This window comes from Dreissena polymorpha, chromosome 14, assembly GCF_020536995.1.
Source record: "Dreissena polymorpha isolate Duluth1 chromosome 14, UMN_Dpol_1.0, whole genome shotgun sequence".
Classification (NCBI taxonomy): Eukaryota; Metazoa; Mollusca; class Bivalvia; order Myida; family Dreissenidae; genus Dreissena; species Dreissena polymorpha.
The window spans coordinates 58,089,109-58,111,638 of record NC_068368.1 but is presented as its reverse complement, the minus strand read 5'-3'; the positions used below and the strand labels follow the sequence as shown (position 1 = coordinate 58,111,638).

General features: G+C 35.0%; 1 protein-coding gene across 1 annotated transcript; it reads left to right on the top strand.

The window, feature by feature from the left end:
- Nucleotides 1–9,966: 9,966 nt before the first annotated feature.
- On the top strand, nt 9,967–18,911 carry LOC127857396 (probable serine/threonine-protein kinase ifkA). Its single transcript, XM_052393792.1, has 7 exons — nt 9,967–9,975; nt 13,146–13,262; nt 13,587–13,723; nt 15,029–15,063; nt 15,597–15,714; nt 16,904–17,053; nt 18,647–18,911. The coding sequence occupies exons 1-7, from the start codon at nt 9,967–9,969 to the stop codon at nt 18,909–18,911; spliced, it is 831 nt and encodes a 276-aa protein (XP_052249752.1).
- The last annotated feature ends 3,619 nt before the right edge of the window (nt 18,912–22,530 follow it).

Here is a 22,530-nt window from a genome sequence, read left to right as displayed (position 1 = left end):
TGAAACATGTCGGTTACCGGTGTGGCGTGAATTGTACAAGACCGTGATGACATTAACGATTAGTATGTTTCACAACATCAATTAAATACGGAAAGATCATTTATACCCCATTAAGTAAGTCGTGATTTAATTAATGATTGTGAATGTACTGGCTGTATTTGTTCAAGACCGTGATGACATTAACCAGTTGTATTTTGAATGTTTCAGAGCGTCATTTAGTAAGGAAAGATCATTTTTACCCTGCTAAGTACACGTGATTTGGCAGATGATTTTGAGTGGGCTTGCTGTATTTTTAACAAATGGTGTAAGGACACAAAATGTGTATAAGCCATTGTACAAATTATACAAAATTGAGTTGATTATTTTCATCTGATAGATAACACCGAAACCAATTATGAAGTTTTATTTTATTTGATAATTGAATATTTGTATTTAAACAAGCATCAGCAAGCAAGCTGAGTGCAGTAGGTTGGTCAGGCGATCTAAAATGTAATATGGAGTCTTACTTGTTCATGCAATTACGCATTTCTTGGTCCTTAAGATAAATCAAAAGCGTGTGACAACCTTCAATTTAAAAGTCAATATATGCGATTAAAGGTTAAACAAACACAGTATTGTATTGCAAAACAATTACATTCCCCCGTAAGCAAGCAATGACGGATATTGAGATTGATTTGTAGATCAGAGTCATTCTTGGTTTAGTTTAAACACTATTTATTTAGTTCAATAGAAAGTACATATAAGTAATATAATACAAACATACATAATATTTTCGAACAATATACAAGGCAGGAATAAATTGCAGTATTGCTTAATATAAAGGCTGTAGGATACAATTTGACAGAATTGAGAAAAAAGCTCGAGGCATATGCTATGTCTCTCTTCTGTCAGTTAGAAGCGCTGATGTTATGCGGTTAAAAACGCTGATGTTATGGTGGAAACACCTTACGTGTAACAACAACTAATAAACATGAAAAAAAACGAAAAATATAGTTCAGTGATTGGTATTTGAATACCGTTTAGAAATGGAAAAAAACTATATATGATGTAATACAAATCGTATAAAAGGGTAGTAGTATAGATAGCAAAAAAAAGCTAATAAGTTGAGAAGGAAAGGGAATGAAGTGTAAGAGTAGAGTTCGAGTAAGAGAAGTTGTGATAAGGAAAGAAGTAGTTGCGGGACGGCGCATCGTTAGCAGAAATGGTTTGTTCCTGAGATGGAGTAGGATTAGAATCTATGACTATCTCGGATGAAAGACTTAACATGGTTGAAAATTAATGAATTTACTTCGTATGATCCGTCTTTAACACCTAAAAGAAGTAGTTGCAAAGTTATGGGTTGAAAACTGGACATATTGTCAAAAGGGTAACTCTTTTCACGGTATAAATTGGGCAATTGAAGAAAACATGATATGTATCTTCAATCTAACTACATTGACAATATGGACTTTACACAATATTTTTTGCGTACAAATGTTCATTTAAGCTGCTGCAATGCATTCGTAAACGTGCATGTAGAATATTAAACTACCGCTCTCCATCGTTGTAATGCTGGGGAATTCTTTTTTATCTTTGTTTAGATTTGCTTTGAAAGCTGAGAGAGAAGGAGCTGGTCTTACAGAATCCGGTAGATTGTTCCATAAGTTTATAGTTGATGGTAGGAAAGATCGTGAAAAAAGTTGTGATTTACATTGAATGCTGCGAATACTTTTAGAATTGCGAAGTGAATAAGCCGAACTTTCTCCAACGCTAGAGGGGATCGATGTACACAAATAGGGGGGGGGGGTAGTATTGAATTATACAATTTTTAGAAATTGATAAGTTTACGTTTTGTTCTCCAAATTTTTAATGGTCCGATAGCCGTTTCATTATATAGATTCTGCAAAGATACTAAACGTGTTCCCCCGCTTATTATTCTTGCTGCGTCCTGTTGAATCTTTTCAAGTTCAATTTCATCTTGTGTAGTAATGTTGTCCCAGCATATTTCGAGAATTAGTCTGATAAATGTTGCGTATATCAATGGAAGGGACTTTCTATCGAGCGTAAACTTAAACGTTCGCATTAAATTAATTCTCGGCCATGCTTTCTTCTTGATTGATTCAATATGGTCGTGCCAGGAACATGAATCAGAAAAATTTAAGCCGAGATATTTATGAGACGAAACCTCAGTGATTTGGCAGTCGTTGAGAAAAAGAGGGGAATGGATTGACTTTTCTAGACATTACTAAGGATTCGGTTTTTGATGGATTGAAGGTAACCAACCACTTATCAGCGTAAGAATGGATTTTTGCAAGATCAGAGTTAAGATGGTTAGCTGCATCAATCCGGCGTCGGATTTCTTTTCGAATATGAATATGATTATGTAACAATTGAGAATCAGCTGTTCTTATTGTAACTGTTTTGGATCGGATAGTAGCTTCGCAGAAACAGATAAGTTGACGTGTAAAATTTGAGGTATATATGTCAATGTTATTATCGCAGCAGTTGTTCCAATCAAAGTTTTGCACAATTTGTATTAGTTGAGTGTAGTCCCCATCTTCGTATTTCATATTTTACGTTTAAAATTGTCCCAATTTTTCTGTTGACGTTTATGACGCAGTAGACTGGGCAATTTTTCTTCAAATGGTTAGACGAACAAAACATAGTATATGCCTATTTCCTAGAAAGTCACTTGACACATTCTTTAGCACAAACTTTAAAAGATGAATGGGACGGAGACATCTATCTTAGTGGACAAAATACAAATAAGGCATTGCCTTTCTAATAAAAAATAATATAGGAATCACAGTCGATAACTTTAACGAAATAATAATTGGCAGATAAGAAAGTATAGATATTAAAATACACGAAACACAATTAACATTAATCAACGTTTACGGCCCTAACATAGATGATTCCATACTTTATGAAACATTACAATCCTTTATAAATAATAACCAAGATAAACACATTATAGTCGGTGGTGATTTCAATACGGTTCTTAACCCATTATTAGATAAAAAGAAGGGAAACCTGTATACTCATTCTTAAAATAGAAACATTTTAAATAACATAATTGAAAACTACAATATGATAGACATCTGGCGAACATTATATCCAAACGAAAGCAAATTCACCTGGCACTCAAACACAAAACCAACAATATTTTGTAGATTAGACTATTTTTAACATCTGAGTCGCTTTGCAACATCATTGACACATGAAGCATAAAGCCAGGATTTATGACTGACCACTCTCTAGTTGAACTTAAACTACACGAAATACAACCTCAAGTCCAGAATCTGATGGCATCACAATCGAATTTTATAAAATATTCTGGAATGATATCAAAATACATTTAATTAATTCACTTAACTATTATTTACCAACGAAAACTTAACTTCACTACAAAAACAAGGTTCAATATCACTCATTCCTTAACTATTCATTTACCAACGAAAACTTAACTTCACTACAAAAACAAGGTAAAATATCACTCATTCCAAAACCTGGAAAAAAATTAGAATCCTTATCAAACTGGCGCCCGATTAGTTTACTAAACAATGATTATAAAATTGCCACAAAAAGTATATCAAATAGAATTTAAAAAATATTACCATCAATCATTTCAAAATCCCAATCTGGTTTCATTAAAGGACGTTACATTGGTGAAAATGTACGTCTGATACAAGAATGCATAAATTATTTCAACCAACCAAACAATTTTGGCCTCATTTTCTTTGCAGACTTCGAAAAAGCTTTCGATTCATTAGACCGCTCGTTTATGTTCTCTTGCTTAGAAAATATGAATTTCGGTGAAAGTCTAATTAAATGGGTTAAACTATTTTATACCGATATTAACAGTATAATAATCAACAATGGCTTTTTCTCAAACAGTTCTTATATCGAACGAGGGGTAAGACAAGGATGTCCACTTTCATCCTCGCTATTCATAATATGCATCGAGTATCTATCACACTACATCCAATCAAATAAATACATATACAGGAAATATCACTAAAACCTGACGAAGAAATGAAACAGTCCCTATTTGCTGACGATGCAACTTATTTTTTAAATGACAATATTGACTCATTCAATAATCTAATAGAATCGCTAACCCTTTTTGGAATGGCATCGGGTCTTAAACTAAACAAAAGTAAATGCACTGTGCTAAGAGTAGGTAAATTTAAACAAAGCAATATTCATCTTATAAAAGAAATGACATTCAAATAACCTTTGCAAACAATGAAAATGAAACAATTCTAAACAAACATAGTGCCTAAATTACAAAAATTCAAAAATTGTTTAAAATCATGGCAGCACCGTAAACTTACACTAATCGGAAAAAACACCGTGTTGAAAACGTTTGCACTCCCTTAATTAATTTATACACTAACAGTTCTCCCAAACCCACCAAATGATATTATTCAAGTTATACAATCAGAAATATTTAATTTCTTATGGGACGGTAAACCTGATAAAATTAAGCGAACTCAATTAATTCAACCCGTAGAATATGAAGGTATCAGACTAACGGATATAGATTCATTTCTGAATGCAATCAAATGCAGTTGGGTTAAAAGATATTTAGATAATACCAATACGAGAAAATGGAAATTATTCTATCAGAAAATACTTAAAACATATGGTGACTCCTTACTTTTTGAATGTAAAATCGACAATAATATCTTAGATGAAATTTCAACCAAAAACATATTTCTATCGAATGTTCTATCGGCATGGTGTAAAGTTACTCATAATTTAGAAACCAAAATCAACAGTAAAATCAGTCCATGGAACAATAAAGACATAACTACTAACAATAAAACGTTTTTTTACAAACATTGGTACGAACGCAACATAAAAATATGTAGATCAATTGTACGACTAAATAATAAACGATTTCTATTCTTTTGATAACTTATGTTACATATTCGAAATACCTACAAATAATTTCCTTATGTACTTCACATAGATCAAAAGTATACCCATACATATTAAAGCTGTAACCAATATAAATAACACACCATGTACTCAAAAACATTTGTTGAAAACATTATTGCAAAACAAAACAAAACGAACAAAATCGTTTACACACTTCAAATTAAAAACCCTACCGAAATCTCTAAAGCTAAAACTAAATGGCAAAACCTACTTGGTGATAAAGAATTCAATTGGAAACAAATAGTTGTGATGCCATATAAATCAACTACTGACAGCACACTGAGAAACTTTCAATATAAATACATCCAGAGAATCATAGCTACAAATTAACATCATTTTAAGTGCAACCTATCCAACACAAATCTATGTGATATGTGTAGTGAATATATTGAAACAATAGAACACCTTTTCTGGGAGTGTAAACATATTCAATCACTATGGAATCAATTGACAATCTTTCTAGAGAAACAACAATTAAATGTTACACTATCTCTCTAAGACATCAGTTTAGGGGTAAATACCTTCAAAATACAAGAGGTTAATAACGCTGTGAATTACATAATTATTTTAATGAAATATTTTATATTCAGCATGAAATACAGAAAACAATTACCTACAATAAACTGTTCTATCAATTATTTAAACCTGAAGATTAAAATTGAATAAGAAATAGCCCTAAACAATGATACACTTTATACATTTGAACAAACGCATTACATTTTCATAAAAAGTCAAGTATGCTTTCTACCCACTTCATAGAACTCATCCATATTCATAATTATTCTGTTGTTTTTCTTTTCTTTTCTGTCTTTTCTTTTCTTTCTTTCTTTTTTTTTAAAGAATATATTAGCATATCTAGTATAACATGTTTGAACATTATTGTTGCTACTTGGTATCAATTAGTTTTATGATCACATACATGTATACATTGTATGTATTATATTGAATATAAAAAAAGACTGGGCAATGATACCGAACTTGTTGGTCAAGAAAAGGTTCTCCGACGCCACTTTTTAGCACTGTCAATGAGGATGTTAACATAAAAAGGTCAAGAAGAGAATTCGAGGTTTTAGTAAAATGAGTAGGTTCGTTAATGACCTGTGTGAGATTGTACTGTAAAAGAAGGGAGTCTATATTGATCCTACACTGTGGTTTATTCATGTTGAGGTTGAAATCACCTGTGATAACAATGTTTTCAATACCTGTGTCAACGGCTAGTGAGATTGAATCGTTTATGCATGTATATAAGGACAAGAGTTAGATGGTCTATAGAAAGATCCAAATATTAGAAGCCTTCCCTTGTTACGTATTTAAACACTTAGACAATCTAGATCATGTATTTGTAAGTCATGTCGCTTAATGGCAAAGAGGTCAGATTTATGTACACTAGAATGCCTCAATACGCGTCTAAACGGCGTATGATAGAAAGGGAAAAGTAAGTCGGCAGTGTCAACTGTTGAGCTGAGCCAAGTTTCAGTAAAAACTATAATGTCAACATTATTACGGTCGGTATATAAAATATCTTTCTTGGCGAGGAAGCTCAGAACGTTGTAATGGACCATTTTTAGATTTTGTGCAAATGCATCAGATATTGAAGATGAAAAAGATGTACCCATAGATGAGGAAAACCTATCAAGAGAGTTGTCGGGTCCAGGATTTTGGTGGACATCGCCCCCTCTAAGAAGAAGAGTTGCCAGCCAGCAAACTAGCTCTAACATATTCATTTTTGAAGCCCTTTACTTTTCATTGTGAATCCTCATCCTGTTAAAACCTATGTCAGTGTAGATTATGTAATGCCCGAGTGTAACAGATAATTGGAGTCATTCTTCAAAGTTGTGGTTTGAATACAGTTGTTAATCAAAGCGCTGAAGGCACTGAAGTTCTTCGTTATTGCATAATCTTAGACGCAAAATCAGTTTTCAAAATAATGTTATAGCTTTTTGTAAGTTTGCAAGTTTGAAATGAACACAACCCATTCAAATTTATAAAGAGTGTGCCTTAAAGCACAGGTCGAGATGTGTGTGCACAGTTTATCCTCATATTTATGTTATAGAGATAACTTTGACCAAATAACAACAATATGTCTATTTTTTTCGCAATTGATTGCTGCACTGGCAACCATCTTTAAAATTTTGGTTGCCTTGTTAACGAATAACAAGCCTAGAATCATGTTCATGTTGTGTTATGTGAATCTAATACTTTATTTATTTTCTTTAAACTTTGTAGCAACATTTTTGCCGACATGACAGACTTTTAATGCATCGTGTCTTGTTGTAAGCCGGCATTGAATCATTTCCTATGCCTAATTGATCATCAGTCGCCAATTAGATATTCTATGTTTAATTGGATTGATTTGTTCAAGCTTAGAAAAGTTGCCTAGCTTTTTAACCCAACTGTAACCGACTTTTGAATTTAGTTTCCTGGGCTGGCCTCAGGCTAACACGCAACCACTAAACCACCTAACATGTAAGTTATTCATCATGTAAATTCTGACAGTGTATTGAACACATTCAATTTGCAAATCCGAAGAAATTAATTAAACGATTCAAGAATTTGGAGTGTTCTGTTGTGGTCGTTTTTTTCCTCATACTACGTGTATTGCCTATATAGAGTATAAACTACAATGATGACCACGGATGGCCGAGTGGTCTAAACGATAGGCTTTTATTCCAGGGGTCAGTAGTTTGAGCCCAGTTGAGGGTAACTTTTTTTTTTTTATTATTCTTGTATTTTTTATGGAGCTTTTAAGATCCAATGTTTACATTTATCAATATTAAGCATTTAATGACAAACTGTGAAAAGGTCCATTTTAGATGTTTACTAAAAATGTCACAAGGTAAAAATTTAGATCTCATTGGTTGTTTATTTGATTTAAAAGTGATTTTCCTTGTCAGCGAGGTTACTTTGAAGTTATTATCAATTTCATCCTTTTTTTCAAATCATTAATATAAAAGATAATTTAAGCTTCATTTTGGAAAAAAACGGAAATATTGCATATGCATTAATTGTCATCCCAGTACCAGAGACTCTCTTTAAACGAAAAACACCATAAAATCCGAAAGTGTCCTCCTTGATTAGCTTGTGTGCATTGAACAGGCTAATCAGTGTGCACAGGCTAATCTGGGAAACCACTTATTTGACATGCATTATGCCTCGTTTTCCCTGAAAGCAGCCAATATGAGCATGTACATATTTCAATGACAAACTGGCCAATGTCGTCTCACAAGCTGTTTTACACATATTAATTACATACACACTGCTGTCTGCAGTTTATCAGTAGTAGAGTATAAACAGGCAGATTATCGTTCCTAGCGTTGTTAAGGTGGTTATCGTTCCTAGCGTAGCTAAAATAAGGCTTACTTGAAATGCACACTCATAACCTTAGTCCTTCGCAAGCGAAGAACTAAAAATTGTAAATCCCCATTCAATTGTAAATTTTGAAATAATGTTGCAAACTAAAGGACAATTTTAGTATTTTTGTTAAGAATAAATATTTACGTATATCGATGGATAAGTTGATAGTGTTGTTTTACCTCGTATAAACGCATACATTACATGCCCCCATCAAATCGAAACTAACTGCCATAACTAAACACATATGGTTGCATTCGTAACTAATACATAGAAAAAATATCGATACATGACACAAAAAAACATAACGTACCCAAACCAGTAAAACAGTTTCATTCGCATAACTTGTAATGATATTGGTATTTTACCTTCTTTATTGTTTGTAATTTGAACATCCGTGATTTTATTTTAAATGCGATGATATCTGTCGGGAGAAATTCACTTAAAAGCACACCCTTTTGCTAATGATACACCCAAGGGGCTTTTTAATGTCTTTGTAAACAAGCCTATCTGATCCCTGGTTTTCTATAAATACCGGACCTATCAGTCTGTATAGCTCTATGCTGACTAACTCGTCTGAAGAAAACATACGATCACTATGGCTAAGATGATGGTGATGTGTGTTATTTTTTTAGCAGGACTTCTGACTTGTGTCAACGCAGTCGACATAAACGCATGTAAATATATTCGACGTTTTGTTGTTTAATTATTCTAAATATCTAATTTTATCTCACTGGTTCTCTTATTTAAGTTTTTCTTAAACATATCGTTACATATGTTAACTATTAAATCTTAAATGTTTTAATATCTACTAAAAATTAATAAAAGCAAAAAAAGTTGGCAAACACTGTTTTGCCTTTCTCGGGGTGCGAACATGAGACCTCCTGATTCAAAATGCTATGCACGACAACTGTGTTACGTAGACCTAAATGCATGTGAGTGAAACATAAGCGCTAAAGTAGCACTCAATATATTGTCCGAATTATCGTTGAAAAGATTTTACAAACGTTTTATGATGTTATCGATTTTAAATAATAATAATACGTTGTTTTTTGTCGACCTAATTTTTTCATTTTCCTTAGACAGGCGATTATTGTTTGAATTTTGCATGCGTCATTGTTAAAATGTATGACCATCGTTTTGAAAATCGTCATTTTGCCAAACTATGAGCAAGTCCCTTTAATCATAAAATTGAGGCATCAAAAGCAATTGTGTTTATTTTATTTCATAAAAACGCGTGCACTAATACGTCGTGTTTTTTTTTAATATCTTCGCGAGTGACCATTTTACTGAAAATTCTCATGTCTGTTGATGTATTGACTTTTTATTGTGAATAAAATAAAATTGTTTTAATTATTTTTTTTGTGTTTAATTAAATAAATGTTTAACGTTCGCTTATTGAGATTCCATATTGAACAAGTTACCAAATTTTATTTAAACTATTTGTTGCAGTTAAACAAGTAATTTGCTATAAAATGTCTTCCTTGCATGAGTAACGATATTTTTATAAAATGATTAAATTATCCAGATGGAATAAAATACGGAAACATTAATGCCAAATCTACAGTTGACGGAAGTTTAAATATCGACGACGGTGATATCACAATAGTCTATGGCATTGGCGGCCATTCGGACCAGAGTCGAATCCTTCGAAGAGCAGATATTGGTGGCAATGAGTATGTCAAAAAAATGGAAAAGGTAGGTTTAGAACCATAAGCACTATATCTCTCTATGTTAGTGTTCTGACATCATGATTTTTATAAATATGTAGTTAATATGTAAATTATATTTATATTCAAATGGACGTGATTAATAGAAATACGTGTATAATTATTTAAAAGTGTCATTTTAACAACTACAAACATTAAGTTTATTATTTATATTGTTCATGGCTCTGATTTATGTCGTACATGTAAAAAGAGAGTAATCGAAACAAATTATGAAAATGTAGTTTCTAGAAAAAACACCGGAACTCCCAATATTGAACAAGATGTGTAAGCTTCGAAATATACTAAACCTAAAGTATTTTCGCCTAATATTATATGATCAATGTTAAGGTTGTTACATCATGTTTAGAATGTACATTCAATGTCTGTTCACAAATGCTTTTTATAATAATAATTACACGTATTATTAACAATTAGCTAACAAGTATTATTAGTGACTACGGCATACTTTAATTTTAAATTTTGAACATTATTTTTATTGTTGAATTTATTTCAAACTTTGAAAGCAATTGTCTACCTATAAAGCAAATTTAATGGACATCTTATCGAAAAATATATTATTTATTTTTTCAAACAAATATTTTGATTACTCGATGTGTCGTTCATATATCAAAGTTAAACAAACACATCAATGTGTAAAAACATGTAACGGTACATCGTGCTTTAAAAAGCATGTGTATTAAAGAACGTTAACATGGTTGCGCGCTCAACACGGTAAAGTACGGTAATTATCCACTTGTAGGAGTCCTCGTTATACGTTTCTGATACAGCGGACATTATTTACCACCAAGATCTCAAGCGGGATGGAACAACAGTCTCGGTTCGTGATCTCATTTCACTTTATTCAGTAATGAATTGATTTGTATTGTTTGTATTAGTTATTTTATTATTATTATTATATTTGTATATTATTTTATTTTGCTTTGTGATTATTTGATTACTGTCTGATCATTGCGTTTGATACTATATCACTATTGAGTGAAATATTATAAAGTTTCTTACTTACACCCAAAAACATGAAAACATGAAACGTTTCTAATTTTTAAACGATTTACAGGTAATTATTATACGACACAGAGCATTAATGCATTAATTTCGTATATATATTTTAGTATGGATTCGTCTATGAGAACGGCGTTCTTCAATACTTCAACGGTCGAGGACAGGTTCTGGTACTACCGGAAAACAAAGCTGGCGCCGAGTATTCAAAACTTGCTCCAGGTGAGGTTTTAAACTGCACAACTTTGATAATTAGTTTCAGATACCAATTCTACCGTAACAAGTAAGCCCGTCCCTAGATTATTTAATTCAGTTTGTAAAATATACTCTTTAAGCATTTACATTTGTGAAATCTCGTAGAGTTTTTAATGGCTTTTTTCTCGGACACGTATATTTGTATTATATTGTGTGATGATAATGTGTCATCATCATCATCATCATCATCATCATCATCATTATTATTATTATTATTATTATTATTATTATTATTATTATTATTATTATTATTATTATTTATTATTATTATTATTAGTATTAGTAGTAGTAGTTGTTGTTGTTGTAGTAGTAGTAGAAGTAGTAGTAGTTGTAGTAGTAGTAGTAGTAGTAATAGTATTTGTAGTAGTAGTAGTAGTAATAGAAGTAGTAGTAGTAGTAGTAGTAGTAGTAGTAGTAGTAGTAGTAGTAGTAGAAGTAGTAGTAGAAGTAGTAGTAGTAGTAGTAGTAGTGTAGTAGTAGTAGTAGTAGTAGTAGTAGTAGTAGTAGTAGTAGTAGTAGTAGTAGTAGTAGTAGTAGTAGTAGTAGTAGTAGTAGTAGTAGTAGTAGTAGTAGTAGTAGTAGTAGTAGTAGTAGTAGTAGTAGTAGTAAGTAGTAGTAGTAAGTAGTAGTAGTAGTAGTAGTAGTAGTAGTAGTAGTAGTAGTAGTAGTAGTAGTAGTAGTAGTAGTAGTAGTAGTAGTAGTAGTAGTAGTAGTAGTAGTAGTAGTAGTAGTAGTAGTAGTAGTAGTAGTAGTAGTATTTGAGAATGATTATTTAAAGACTGGTCGGATTGTAATTAATGTTGTATCTGCATTGCGTCAAGCATACACAAACATACGGCATAGTGGATATATAAAATATTTTTCAGACTTCAATTGCACGCAACCGAAAGACAGAACACTTCACGCCAAGCATACAGCAGCAGAGGATCTTGATCCTGTAGCCGTTATTAAGTTACTGGTGTTCGTCGATTCAGCAGTAGTTGACAGGTGAGATCTTGATCCTGTAGCCGTTATTAAGTTACTGGTGTTCGTCGATTCAGCCGTACTTGACAGGTGAGATCTTGATCCTGTAGCTGTTATTAAGCTACTGGTGTTCGTCGATTCAGCAGTAGTTGACAGGTGAGATCTTGATCCTGTAGCCGTTATTAAGTTACTGGTGTTCGTCGATTCAGCAGTAGTTGACAGGTGAGATCTTGATCCTGTAGCCGTTATTAAGCTACTGGCAGATGATCTTGATCCTGTAGCCGTTATTAAGCTACTGGTGTTCGTCGATTCAGCAGTAGTTGAGATGTGATATTTATATAAAAGGGACATTAGCTGCTTGATAAATTGAACTTTGCAATCAGATTGCGGATAATGATATAAGCCTTGTTCTGTGAAAACTGGGTTTAATTCATGTACGTTATGTGACATCCCAGAAAAGCTGTAGAAGTCATCATAGGCTTATATGTGAAGGCACTTTCCTCTTATAGCACATTTTCGCTATAAGACACTTCCTTCAACAGAACAATGTAATAACAGCGGAAAGTTTCCTCCATTATTAGCCGGCTAATATTGAAAGGTACTTTAAGCACATGCATTAAGCCCTGTTTTTCCAGAACGCTGCTTATATGTATGCTCATATATAAAACCGGATATTGAATACATTTTTATTTTATAGATTTCAAGAAATGACGAAAAACAACGTTACTCAAACTCGTGACGACATCAAAAAGTTCTTCGCATTGTCGGCTTCAGAGGTCAATTTACTTTCTTGTTAAATATACACTTATTTTACGTGTTTATAGCGCGTTTATATGTAAAAATATTCCGCGCCGCCATTCATTTTTTTATTTACGTTCAATGTCTTCTGCACACAAATATGTTCACACATATTAATCGTTACAGATGACCCAGATGTTCCAATCGCTGAAACAATACGACATTGTGTATCATCGAGGTGTACATTCCCCGACTACCCAGGACTTTGCCGTCGAGGTCGTGGCCGTTATTCTCCCACCAACGGTAAACATTGCGCAGCGCAAGCGGGAAATCATGGCCGAATGCGTGATTTATAGTTATGCAGTCCGCAAAGGCATATCAGGGACGACACTTTTTGCTTTATGGATTTGTTTTTTGTTTTGTTTAAAGGAATTATAGTCTTTACAAAAAAGGAGTTTAGGCGGAAACTGTCGTTCCTGATTAGCTTGTGTGGACTGCAAAGGCTGAAATGTTGTAGCTATGTTGTGTGTGTGTTTTTCACGGTAATCGACCGCTATGACAAAATATGTAAACATTATTTGCAAACCAGATTTAATAAGGCACTTGATTTTGTTATGTTTATTACAGGGAAATGACTTTGCATTCTCAAAGAACAATGTTGACATGACTGGGAGACTTGCAGCCGGCGCCCTCGATGACTTTGGTGCCTTCGTGAGATCATTTGTGTCGACGGTCCCATATGACCATGCAACATTTGTTACTGGGTAAGAATTGTTCATATGTCAATTTTAATATTTTACCACACTCTGTGAACAAGGGGCTGAACGCATGTGACTAAAGTTTCGTCCCGGGTTAGCTTGTACAATCCGCACAGGTTAATCAGGGGAGATAATTTCCACCTAGACTGGAATTTCATTTCAAAGAGACTTCCCTTTAACAAAACATTCTTTAAAGGCGGACGGTGTACAGTCCGCACAGGTTAATCAGGGGAGACAATTCCGCCTGGACTGGAATTTCACTTAAACCGACTTCCCTTTAACAAAACATTCCTTAAAGGCGGATGGTGTACAGTACGCACAGGTTAATCAGGGAAGACAATTTCCGCCTAGACTGGAATTTCACTTAAACCGACTTCCCTTTAACAAAACATTCCTTAAAGGCGGACGGTGTACAGTACGCACAGGTTAATCGAGGAGACAATTTCCGCCTAGACTGGAATTTCACTTAAAAGAGACTTCCCTTTAACAAACCATTCCTTAAAGGCGAACGGTGTACAGTCCGCACAGGTTAATCAGGGGAGACAATTTCCGCCTAGACTGGAATTTCACTTAAAAGAGACTTCCCTTTAACAAAACATTCTTTAAAGGCGGACGGTGTACAGTCCGCACAGGTTAATCAGGGGAGACAATTTCCGCCTAGACTGGAATTTCACTTAAAAGAGACTTCCTTTAAACAAAACATTCTTTAAAGGCGGACGGTCGTCAATGATTAGCCTGTTGGACTGCACAGGCTTATCTAGGACGACAATTTACACAAATGCATAAAGCCCGATTTTTCCAGAACGACGATCATTTAAAGTTATTTCGTTTTCTATATTTTCGTTTTTCTGATTATCTTACTAATAATTTTAAGTCTGAGCATGCGTGACATAGATCGGTTTCCATTATCTGCCACTGTAATACGGATGCATTTGTATTACTTTTGTATGTCGATAACTTTTATTCAAATGAGACAAATTTCCAGCTTTTGTTTTAAGACCTGTGCCTAAGTTAGCATCTTTAAATCCACACATTGAGACTGGTTATGCGAAAATGGGTTTTGTGTGTTTTTCAATGTGCGGCAATCGTAGCTCTATCCAGCTTGCACACCAGCTATCTTATCCTTTATAAAGTCACGAAAGGTTGTGTGGGTTTGTAAGCGGACAGTATAGCTCCTGGGCAGTCTGCGTGGCTGCGTAGGCTCTTCTAGAACTGCACTGACCGCATATGACATAACACCCATTTTTGCATGACGGGGTCATACATATTAATCGATGGGATTATAAACAAGATTAATTTCATATTTTTCAGATATGACCTTGTGCTGGGTGATGCTGATCTTTTAGGTAAATAATCTAAGTGCGCCATTAATATTTTACGTTGTAAGTTTTGTTTACCTTCAATCGTGTAGTTTGTATGCACGATTTCATTATGGGCGATTTGAATAACGCATTTTATTTTACATATATCTGTTTGATGTTATCTTTCAAATAGAGTCTCGTTTGCTTTATGAGATTAAACTGTCTTTTCTGTCAACAACCCGTCTGAAACACCTTATAATCAGTATTATTCTCGAGACATTCATTTTCAATTTTTTTCGTAATTTGACCAATCCTCGAATTTACACAATATATCGGAAAATGTTCGTGGTTTTCCACAAAATCACAAATCTACTCATTGACAAGTCCACCAAAATGAATTGTTCGAAACGCCACAAAATGTCATGCCGACATAAAGGGCATAAAGGATTCAATAGAACTGAAACGGCGCAATCAACAATGTGCTTTTATGGCTATAACATGTCAATCCAAAAGCTTGATTATTTGCCGTGTAATAAAATGAGTAGATCTACAAGTGAACTTCCCTACTTGTCATGCAGGCTACTCGTATGCAGATACCATGTGCAAACAGTCATCCTTCTCTTCCGGGTACCACACGTCCGTCATAGAGTTCACGTCCACTATCTCTCGAACATGGGCGCATGAACTCGGACATGGGTAAGCTGGTTTACTCCAATACGGACATTTGTATTCGTTTGTTGTAGAATCAATAATTATGCAATCTTCACACAGAGTTGTCGTTCCCCTCCATCACAAGAAAATCCTACCAGATTTGGTAGGATCTTTTTTTAAGAATTATATCATAAAAAGAAGTACCGTTCTCTTTACATTTGACAATATTATATCAGTTTAGTTTCATGATACAAATTTAAGTACCTAAATTTAACAAAAATGTAAAAATAACAACGGTAAAGTTATTGTACCACGTGGCTCGGCTATCATCACGTGGTTGGTTATGACGACAGAAATTTGATCGAGGTGTGCTGGTTCCAGTCAAATCTCTTCTATGAGGTTGATAATTATAAAGTGCCGTATAAACAATGCTGGATGGAAATGAGGCAATAGCTCAATAGTGTACATGTCTTTAGTACATGAATGACTTTATTCTGTTTGAACTATACTATATTTGTAATTTTACAAAACTCGTTTATTTTGTTGGCTGACTTTCCCGTATTTAAGTGTGTTTATACGTATCAGCGTGTTATCTGTATTGAAAGAAATGTTATCAAAATCGCACACAATCGCTGGTAAAAATGTAAAAGACTATTTTTGAAGATCTCACATCAGTTTTTATTTATCGGCATTGAATATAGTATATACTAATATTGTCATCAAAGAGTGCTTTGTGCGGTCCGTACATGCACTATAGCGATGACAGTTTCCGCTGTTATGTTTCGTTTTGAGGAAGTCTCTTCTTAGACAAAATCCAGTTAAGGCGAAAAGTGTCTTTATTGCTTAGATTGTTCGATACCACAGGCTAATATGTGACGATACTTAACGCATATGCATTGAGCCCAGATTTCCTATACCAAGGCTCAAATGTATTACCTGAATGAATAAATGAGTCGCGTTCTGATATAACTGGGCTTAATGCATGTGTGTAAAGTGTCGCCCCAGATTAGCCCGTGCAGTCCGCACAGGCTAATCAGGGACGACACATCCCGCTTTGATGGTATTTTTAGTTTCAAGGAAGTCTCTCCTTACACAGAAAATCTAGTTTAGGAGGAAAGTGTCGTATCTGATTAGCCTGTGCGGACTTCACAGGCTAATTTGGGATGACATTTCATGTATATGCATTAAGCCCAGTTTTCTCAGAACAAGACTCAAATATACTGTTATTCAATAGATTGGGAATGCTACACGACCAGGATGTTGGTTGCGGCGACCAGACCTACATTATGTCTGCAGGTTCCATCAGTCAACTGTCTGACACGGCCGCATATTCGAAGACATTTTCTGCTTGCTCATATCTGAGTTTACAGAGGTACACGAATCGGTAAGAGTTTTAGATCTCGAATTTAGGTACCTTTTACATCTAGATCGCTGCTATGTTGTGTACATGTCAAGATTAAAATGTGACTGCATTTGTTTTTTGCTTTTTTATCCACATTTTGCAGCAGAATCCAATTTCAATCTTAACTTTCGCTCCATTTATTGTCGCTGATATGCAAGGAAACAATTTATCCGCACATGACACGATGTGTTTGTAATGAATATGGCACATGTAAACGCATTTTAGAAATATAAACATGTCGCATTATTTGTAGCATTTCTGGCGTCGATTTGCGACCCAGTTGCTTCATGCCAACACGCACTGATGTCCGTGAAGGACATTCTACGTCGAGGCAACAGGTAACATGCGAACCTCTCACGGAAACATGCGAACCTCTCACGGAAACATGCGAAAGTCTCACGGAGACAGGCGACTCAAAAGCCAACATGTGTATAATAGTGAGTATAATTCAGGGTATAGGATCGACGGGGTTCACTGGGTTTAAAAACGTTCTGTACAGAAAGAGAACACACTGTTAAGAACTTAATTTTTGCAATTATCTCAAGTTATTTAAATATGCTTGCAAAAATCTAGAGTTCATAAGATACAGTTTTTCTTGCAGGTTATGCCGATATCTTAAGATTTACGAGTACATTATTCAATAGTCTGAAATCGATGCCAAAGTTTCACGTTGCGTGCAGCACGAACCTCACGTCGTGTAAAACCACTTAAACCACAAGTGTATATGAATGTTACACATATCGAATTTTTGGCAATACTCAATAAAGTAATTCTGGTGTTTTTCACATAGCCATATGCCGCATAAAAAAACTATATTTTATGCACTAGTTGAAATTCTTCAGAATACTAAAAAGGCACCACTTACCGGAGTGTTTACATCCATTAACATCCATTTGTAAACCCCATACAGTCACGTGATCCAGAATTATATTGATTAACTCGAACCCATAACATATGAGCGTAGATTCATATTCATCATTCATCATGTTATATATTGCAAGTGTCTTAAACATGTATTTAGTTAAGTTTGTTAATAGTTGTTATACTTATAACTTAACGAGTTTTGTTTTTAAGAATTTGTATACAATTCGTGTATAATAAATGTTGTAAAAACATATTAATCCTTACAGGGTCGATTTGAAACCAGCACTTTAGCCGCAACTGCTTTTGAACCTGCAAATGTCACTCCATTGAAAATGGCTCAGACCTCTTTCACATGCCCATGTGTAACAACAGAGTGTTGCCGAGCCGTGTTTCGCTCAACAAGACCAAAACATTGCTGTGTTTCAAGCTGTGTTCGACTCCTGACAGTTTGGGGACCGGATTGCATGTATAGACCACCACCACCCCCACCACCACCACCCCCACCACCACCACCACCACCACCACCACCACCACCACCACCACCACCACCACCACCACCACCACCACCACCACCACCACCACCAGGGTGCCCATGCATAACAACAGAGTGTTGCCGAGCCGTGTTTCGCTCAACAAGACCAAAACATTGCTGTGTTTCAAGCTGTGTTCGACTCCTGACAGTTTGGGGACCTGATTGCATATATCGTTCAGGACCACCACCACCAACAACAACATCAACAACTATCATACCGACTTCAACATCAACTCCAACAACAGCGTCAGTACAAACAACTATAACTCCAACTGCGACAACAGCAACATCAATACAAACAACTATAACTCCAACTGTGACAACAGCAACATCAATACAAACAACTATAACTCCAAGTGCGACAACAGCAACTTCAATACAAACAACTATAACTCCAACTGCGACAACAGCAACATCAGTACAAACAACTACAACTCCAACTGAAACAACAGCAGCATCAATACAAACAACAATAACTCCAACTGCGACAACAGCAACATCAATACAAACAACTATAACTCCAACTGAAACAACAGCAACGTCAGTACAAACAACTATAACTCCTACTGCGACAACAGAAACGGCAATACAAACGACTATATCTCCAACCGCGACAACAGCAACTTCAATACAAACAACTATAACTCCAACTGCGACAACAGCAACATCAGTACAAACAACTACAACTCCAACTGAAACAACAGCAGCATCAATACAAACAACAATAACTCAAACTGCGACAACAGCAACATCAATACAAACAACAATAACTCCAACTGCGACAACAGCAACATCAATGCAAACAACTATAACTCCAACTGAAACAACAGCAACATCAATACAAACAACAATTACTCCAACTGCGACAATAGCAACATCAATACAAACAACTATAACTCCAACTGAAACAACAGCAACGTCAGTACAAACAGCTATAACTCCTACTGCGACAACAGAAACGGCAATACAAACAACTATAACTCCAACCGCGACAACAGCAACGTCAATACAAACAACTATAACTCCAACCGCAACAACAGCAACGTAAGTACCAATTACAATAACTCCAACTCCAACAACAGCAACGTCAGTACAAACAACTATAATTCCAACTGAAACAACAGCAACGTCAGTACAAACAACTATAACTCCAACCGCGACAACAGCAACGTCAATACAAACAACTATAACTCCAACCGCGACAACAGCAACGTCAGTACCAACAACAATTACTCCAACAGCGACTTCAACCATGACAGTATCTGTGACATCGTCTGTTACCACTTCTACTGACACCAACGCCATGTATATGCTTTACTAATGCGTGTTGTCGAGCATATTGGTTAGGCTCTTTCAAGAAAAAGCCCTGTAAAGACTGCATTGGATGCAGTCTGGACATTAGTGTTTTTGGAGCTGACTGTGTACTGGCGTGATGAATCATTTAAACACTGGTTGCTGTTTACTAACATAATTGTAGCCTCCGTTCATATGAGTAAATGTGTTTTGTGAACTTATTTTCTTATCGCAGATGACGTGCACATGCTATGGTGTTAACAATAAGATAACATTTGAACAATATATAACCAGCGTCGTGCGAAAAAAGTTCTTATTACATATGCGGCCAGCGTAGCTCAAGCCCAGCCTGCGCATCCGTGACTTGATGATGGACAGGATAGCGCCTGACCAGACTGAACGCATGTTGGCCTGGAGATACTGTGGCCGCATATAGGATAATACCCAGTTTCGCATCTTCAATATTTGTGAACGAATTTAACTTATTTGTAAACTAATTTAAATTATTTGTAAACCAAAATAACGTCTTTAAGTAAATATGTAGTTTTTTGTTGTTGATTACCTAACAGAATATTTTTTCAGTTATAAAAGAAAACCATGATAAACATTTTTGAAAATGTTAGAATAAAGAAAGGAATATAAATAAATAAGTGTCCAAATACTATTTGCGAAGCCCTAAAATCAACTTCTGATGTAACCTGTGTTGACATTATTTGCACAAATAAATACCCAATGTGTATTGTTTTTCTTTTGATGTTAATTTCTTACTAATTTTGCATCAATCACATCTCGAACGTCATGTTCATTTGCATTACCTTTGAGGATAAACATAATTTAACTGCATCAAGCGAAAATGGGTCTTATGCGCTTTGTGATATATGCACATTTGCACAGTTTAGTCAGAAGCTGCGTTGTTTGCTAATCAGACCGCGAAACCTTGCGTGAAGTAACAGCGAAAAGGGTAACGCTTGACCTGACTGCGAAGGCTGGTCTACAGCAACACTGACCGCATGTGCCATAAGACCCATTTTCGCAAGACGCTCCTCATTCTCAATATTTTAATGAAAACAGTTAATTTTCACATGAGCACAACAACATGAAGAAAATATTACCCATGAAATTAAAAAGAGTTTCGCTCTGTGAAAAGAGGCTTAAATTCGTGTGCGTAAAGTGTCGTCCAAAATTAGCCTGTGCAGTCGGTACAGGCTAATCAGGGACGATACTTTCCGGCTGTAAGAAGGACACTTTCTTTAAACGAAAAATATCATGAAGCGGAAAGAGTCGCTACTGATTAGCCTGTGTGAACTGCACAGGCTTATGTGGGACGACACTTTACGCACATGCATTAAACCCCGTTTCACAGAGCACGGCCCAAGTATTAAACTGCATTAGCAAGCACTACGATTGAACGCCTTAAAATAACAGGCTCCCCGTTAAAAAAAAAGGATACTGCAGAAAATGAAAGCAATGATAAAGGATTTAAATCATAAACCAAAAGTCTAACTTTTGTGTTTTTCTATTTACATGTGATTTTAATTTACATAAATACAAAAAGTACGAAACTTAAAGAGCATTCTAAGCGAAATCGATTTAAGAAATAAAAAAATACTTATACATAAGCAAACTAAGAAAGAGATCGACAGAAATATATTTACTGTGTGTTTCAGCCGTTTGAATTTTATTCAGTTTACACAAAATGAGTCACAAATGAATTGTTATTTGTTTCGCAATATTGAACAGCCTACATTACAGAGGACGCTTAGCTGAGTGTTCTATTTCTGTCTTGAGAAGGTTCTTAGTGGGGAACAATATGAGCCTTGTTCTGAGAAAACTGGGTTTAATGAATGTGCGTAACGTGTCCTCCCAGATAAGCCTTGCAGTCCGCACAGGCTAATCAGGGACGACACTTTCCGCTTTTATGGTATTTTCAGTTTCAAGGAAGTCCATCCTTACCGAAAATCAAGTTTAGGCGGAAAGTTTCGTCCCTAATTAGCCTGTGCGAACTACACAGGCTAATCTGGGATGACACTTTACGCACATGCATTAAGCCCAGTTTTCTCAAAACAAAGCTCATATAATTATACGCAAAACATCATTCAGAAAGGAAATAAGTTTCTTGTAAGAATATATCGCTTGCCTAGAATAACCAAAAAGCCCATTTACAGTACTTTGTCTGGGTCAGTAACTCTATCGAAGGAAGTTAACTCCGGAAATATTTTCAAAAAAGACATGCTCAAAAAGGTCATTTGATCATATTTTAATGTCCGCTAGTTATTTCGGTAAAAACAAATACCACAAAAGCCTATAAAATTATGCGTGCAACTAATATATTTCCGTAAGATAAGAAAAGCAAATATGTATTGCACACGACAATATTAGACAGTTTCAAGTAACTCTAATTTAACATATTATATTTTGTTAAATTTTTGTCTCTCCTTAGATCCACTGTCTTAGTTGTATACAATTTTGTCAAAAATTGTTGTAAGCTTGTTTGTTTGTTTGTTGTTTATGTTGTTGTTGTTTTGTATTGTTGTTTTTTGTTGTTGTTGTTGTGTTGTTTTTTTGGGGGGATGGGGTTGGAGGGATTGCTGACAAATCACTGCTATGTAAATGACGCTAAACATTTCTCATTCATTTTCTATGTTTATGACAAACTGCACGAATACAGCAGTTTTCTTCCAGCTTTCAGCCGAACATTAACGACTGGTCACAGATATCAATACGCTTCAATAACAAAACATTTGCTCATATTTTCGCTGCGAGAGAAGTT